A 5,629-nucleotide genomic window follows, 5' to 3' on the forward strand; every position below is an offset into this window, starting at 1 on the left:
GACCGGGGCACGAACCCGTGTCCCCTGCATCGGCAGGCGGACTCTCAACCACTGTGCCACCAGGGAAGCCCAGGATTTTTTTTTTTTAATGACAGGTTGTGTTTAATGTTTCAAATTACTCTGTTTTGGAGCCACTGAAATGAATTGGAGCATTTAGAAAATAAGAATTACAAGTAGTTGGGGGATCACATTATAAATCTGAGCTTTGCTTCTGCTTTCTTCTCCAGGGCCTGCTCTCTTTTCTGAGTGCCCCACTCATAGGTGCGCTGTCTGATGTGTGGGGAAGGAAGCCCTTTCTCCTCGGCACCGTCTTCTTCACCTGCTTCCCAATTCCACTGATGAGGATCAGTCCATGGTGAGTGGCTAGGTCCTCCATCATGACTGTCTGTTTTGGGTCACATGTGGACAATACACCGGCAGTGTGCTTTTAACCTTTGCAAAGCAGTTGTACCTGTGTTTTCATTTGAACTCTTCAGTAATACTGAAAGCTAGTAGGCAGTTGCCATCATGCCCACCTAAGTTCTTCACTTAAGTGAAGAAATAGAAAGAAAAGATGTCTCTAAGGGCAGCTATTGTTGCCATGAGGTAAGTTACAAGATTGGGTCCTGGGAGGGGGCAGACAATCCCTGTACTCACTCAGTTGTGGCTTATTTGACTTTGAAAATGTGTTGTTTTTGTCAGCTCATTGCTCTAGGGCACTGACATGAACATAGTTTATATCAAAAGGCAGGAGTCACTTTTGTGTGTACTGTATTAAGACCAATAGCCTATTCTAAATCATAATGTGAATTTTAATTTGATCTCATTTTTTCATGATAAATAAGGAGAGAATAGTTAGCATGTAACCAAGGCTATTTAGTTAATAAAAATGGGTTGGAATTTGCACCTGAGCAGTAACTTAGTTTTTCTGGAGTACAGATGATGGTATTTTGGCCAAAATTCCTGTTGCTGAGATGGTATTCCTATGTGAAGAACATACTTCAGAATGGAGGGTTTTTGTGTTTCAGTTTTTTGGGGTTTTTTAAAAAATAGTTTTGGAGGGGGGTGCTCATGTGAAAATACTCTCATTTGATTATCTGATAGGAATTTTATGTCAACATGTGTCATGTTCCAAATGTGTTGGCTATCTATAATGAATCATTTTATTTCCTACCAGATGAATTTTTATAAAATACTTTTTTTATTGAGTCTTTCTGTCCAAGAACAAGTCATGCTTTTCTGATGAATTAGGGTTTTTTTTAATGTCCTCTCAATACCTTAAAATTTTTTTCTTCAGATCTTTAAATGATTTTACCTCTTCTCTTCCAGTTTTCATGCTGCTGCTTCTGCTACTTGTATAGACTAATGAATAATGTTTAATAAAAGTAATGATTATGGACCTATCTAGGACCTATCTACCTCATATATATGAAGGAAATATAATGTTTTTATCATTGAATATTAAGCTACCTTTTGGGTTGAAAAATACTTGTTCCTATTTTATTTAGGGATTTTCTTTTTTAAAATCAAGGTTGAATGTCAAATTTTATTTGATGCCTTTTGCATCAGTGGAGATCATTTGAATTTTCTCCTTAGATCTACCAGCATGATGAATCATATTAATAGATTTCTAATATTGAAACATCCTTACATCCTAGGATTAAACCCTACTTTTTGTTCTGTGAGATTTTGTTTGCTAATATTTTAACTAGATTTTTTAAGCATCTATGCATATGATAGAAATTTTTTGTCTTAATTACATTAATTTTTTAAATGCTTCCTGCTTTTGTGTATATGTATTATTCTTAGCTAAAGCTAGGAAGTTTAGAAAGTTTTAATTTCTGTTCTGGCTACCTTTAAAAGTATAACTTTACTGCATACCCTTACTCTTTCATTTTTTTAAATTGCATTTACTGAAACCCCTTGAACAATGACAAAATTAGTATGTTTCTCCTTCCTCTCCATCTTGATTATAATTTGATTAGTTTTCCTCTATATCTTTAAATATACATGTATTTTTAAAATTTATTTTGTGGTTTATAGTCTTTACATGATATCTTTGGCTTTGGTTATAAAAGTGTGTATACACTACCTCTCTCATGGGTGTTTAATCTTTTTATAGGTGGTATTTTGCAATGATTTCCATGTCTGGAGTCTTCTCAGTCACTTTCTCTGTGATATTTGCCTATGTAGCTGATGTTACTCAGGAGCATGAGCGAAGTACTGCTTATGGATGGGTAAGATAATAGATTGTTTTTTAATCAGAGAAATAATGAACATTCTACTAAAAATTCACTGGAAAGTGAGATTTTATTAAGATAGTGTTAAATACTGACTTATGTAAAAGAAAATCCAAAGCAATTGAAATAAAAAAGGAGACTTATGAGAAGTTAAAAATAGCAAGATAGAAATTGCTAGTAATTTATTTCCTGGTTTTAGTGTTGGAAGATTGGCAGGATGTGTTGAGGTGTCAGATGCAAAGTTTTTTTTAAAGTTGGTTTGATTTGTTTCTTGTTAGCTAATCTCTTGAGGAACCATAAACAGTAAACAGGTGCTATGATCATAGGTCTCTGTGTACCTAATTAGAATTGGAGAGGTGATAAAACCTCAGCCATGTTAATCCTTTGTTACTGTATTGCTAGTTGTGTGACTCAGGCACTTATTTGGGACATGGTACTACAGAAAAAGGACTACATTCATTCAGCAAATAATTGCTGAGTGTATAACAAAAGTTATAGGAGACCTTTTTTGGGTAATTGACAATCATTTCTAATTTTCTTAGGCAAGATAATGGCACTGTGGTTACGTAGGAGAAGAAAGACCTGTAGAAGATGGCAGGCTGAAGCCATTTAGGTCAGAGTGTCACAACTCTGAAAATTACTTAAGTGGTTCAAGGGGAAAAGATGACAGGCGAGCATTTGTGGGTATGTGTTCAGTGTGTGAACCTCTTGGGGTAATTGGGTGTGGACAGGAAAAATTTTCCCTTCTTCCCTTTTAGGTTCTTTGGCCAGCATAATAATTAAATTGACGTAAGACAGATTAACAGGAGAAAAACAATTTAATTTCATATGTATGGGAGTCCCACAAAGATGTGAGATACTCAAGGGAAGTCAGGCAATTGAGGCTTATATACCATTCTGAGCTAAGGAGAAAGAGGGTAGGGGTCTGGGGCTTCAAAGGGAAGGAAGACAATTCACAGGAAGATGAGGAGAGCAAATATCTGGTAAACAAATGTTTGCCATTCCATGCAGATAAGTCTGATATAAAAAGTTATCTTTACTATTTGCTCTCTTCCTGCCATAGGCCTCCTGTCTCAATTCTTTTAGGCTGTTAAGGGAAAGGTAAAAAGCTTTTCCTGAGTCTCCTGGGTCTTAATTGCCTTCAGCTAAAAACAATCCACATGCCAAAGTGGCACATTTTGGGGTGGCTTATTCTGCTCCCCTTCAGTGTGCATTGTGCTCTTCTCTCAACTTTCCTGTGTTTGAAATGTTTATAGTAAGAAGATGGAAGAAGAAGGATGATCTGGCTGGGTTGTTGAATGTTTGGAGGGGGATTGAATGCCAGAAATTCAGGTTACTTCTCCCGAGTCTTACTTTTTCTTTTAAATCCCACTTCCTGGAAGACAGTAAGTAGTCATTCAGTGTTGACTGAATGAATAATTGTATGGATCAGTGATGGACATATAAGTCAGTTACTGCTGTTCCACAAAACACAACGGCAAATTTTACTTTGTTGACTTTAGACATCAGTAGTTTAAAAACTTCTCCTTCGACCCCACTTACCCTGTAGCTATTACTTGCTCTCTCCTTTCCTTCTTCCCTTCTCCCCTGAATGTTTCTCATGTCATGTCCTGAAACAGGGGCATCTCCAGAGTGTTGCGGAGGAGGACAGAGGGAGAAGCAGATAGGAAGACTTCAAAGAAGGCAGGGTGTTCAAGGTGGGCTCTCAGGGTCGGTCAGCAGATTTGAGGGGTGCCAGAAGCCTCATTTATCACACTTGTGCAGCTTTTCTCAACATCACAGAAAACACTCATTTCCCTCCAATTTTATTCGATTTTTGTTCCTTGCTTCCACTAGAAAAACCCCTCATGAAGCTGTTGTGCTAAGCAGTAGTACTTAAGGAAAGGTTTCAGAGAGAGAGAGTTCTGGAACCAAAGTGATCATGACTTAGTTCCCCTGTCTCTAGCTCAGTTCTTCATCTGTAAAATGGCAGTTATAATAAATGCCTGTTCGTAGGTATGTTGCGAGAAGTAAGTGAGAGGAGCGCCCTACTGAAGTGTGCCCTCAGCCAGCATGTAAGGCTTCCTGGACTTGGTCTCAGGACCCAGGATTTGGCCAGTGGCTAACCTTTACACTTACCTCTACATGTCAGATGTTGAGATGACAAACCTGAAAAAAGTAAAAGAAAAAAAGCTTGCAGGCTACCTTACAGATATAGGAGGATTTATTGCCAGTTAATTATAGGATTGTCAATCAAGTCTAGCTGAAATTCTAAGAAGCATTTTGAGATCTGTTAAAGAATATATATGTACATCTTCCTTACTGAAACTCCTCCAGTAAACAGAGAAAGTGGTAATTCTTTCTTTCAATGGCTGCAATAATGAATTTAAGTTAATGCTCATTGAGAGACTGTTGTGGTGAAGTCATCCTTTAGATTTATTCACCAGTGTCATATTGAGTGTTAAATCAAAGAGGGATTTTTAGATACACAAACTAAGCAAGTAGGCTGCTTTAAGTTTTAAGAAAGATGCAACATTTTACATAGAATTTCATGGGGCCATAGATTCTCAGAAACTCATTCAACAAGTATTTATTGAGCAATGTAACTAATCAAATAAAACAATTAGGAAACCACTGCTGCCCCCTGTCCCCTCCTGATATTTGAAATTTGGTGACCTTTTAACTTTCATTTCCATATTCCACATGATTAAATTGGCTTCCAGAGTATTCATTATTAAATATTTTAATAACAGATTTTTTTCCCACTAAATTCCTATTGTTTCTCACTATTACTACATGTATATAATAATTATGTTTTACTTTTTGCATACTAGAAGAAATTAAACTGATCTTTAAGTGTTATACCTGCTTCAGTGTACTACTAAGGGAATGGAGGGAGGAAGATTAGGGTATTATAGGTGGGCATTAGTAGACGGAGAGATGAGAGGAGGAAATCTTGAGCACTGTAGGACCTAACCAAATTGGGCTGTGTTAGGAGAAGTGGGTAGGCCTGCCCCTCTGTGTCTGAGAGCATTTGCCTTGCGGTACCATCTAAGTCAAGTTATGAAGCTTTCAGGTCTTCAGATACATAGACTTGTAAATAATAATGCTCATGTCTTCTTCGTGTTTTGCAAGACTTAAAGATTCTCATTAAGATTTCTGCCTTTGGTAATTTCTCCATGGCAATGTACAAATGTTTGAATTATGGAAATACCAGAAAATAGAGCACTTCTCCCTTAGAGCAGTGTTGCAGGATACATCACATGGATGGGAAAGATGAATTTAAAAGTTTACCATGGTTTGGGGCTTCCCTGGTGGCGCAGCGGTTGCGCGTCCGCCTGCCGATGCAGGGGAACCGGGTTCTCGCCCCGGTCTGGGAGGATCCCACATGCCGCGGAGCGGCTGGACCCGTGGGCCATGGCCGCTGCGCC

At 37.9% G+C, this 5,629-nt stretch overlaps 1 protein-coding gene across 3 annotated transcripts in view; it reads left to right on the forward strand.

Moving 5' to 3' along the window:
- The window catches only part of MFSD14B (major facilitator superfamily domain containing 14B), an 81,258-nt gene that overhangs the window by 61,107 nt on the left and 14,522 nt on the right, over positions 1–5,629 (forward strand). For all 3 annotated transcript variants that reach the window (XM_007122292.4, XM_024117173.3, XM_055087278.1), the window contains exons 4-5: positions 228–355; positions 2,102–2,216. In XM_007122292.4, the coding sequence (XP_007122354.2) occupies positions 228–355; positions 2,102–2,216 (243 nt within the window). The remainder of the gene's footprint in view (positions 1–227; positions 356–2,101; positions 2,217–5,629) is intronic.

The sequence above is a fragment of the Physeter macrocephalus genome, chromosome 9 (assembly GCF_002837175.3).
Source record: "Physeter macrocephalus isolate SW-GA chromosome 9, ASM283717v5, whole genome shotgun sequence".
In the NCBI taxonomy this organism is placed as follows: domain Eukaryota; kingdom Metazoa; phylum Chordata; class Mammalia; order Artiodactyla; family Physeteridae; genus Physeter; species Physeter macrocephalus.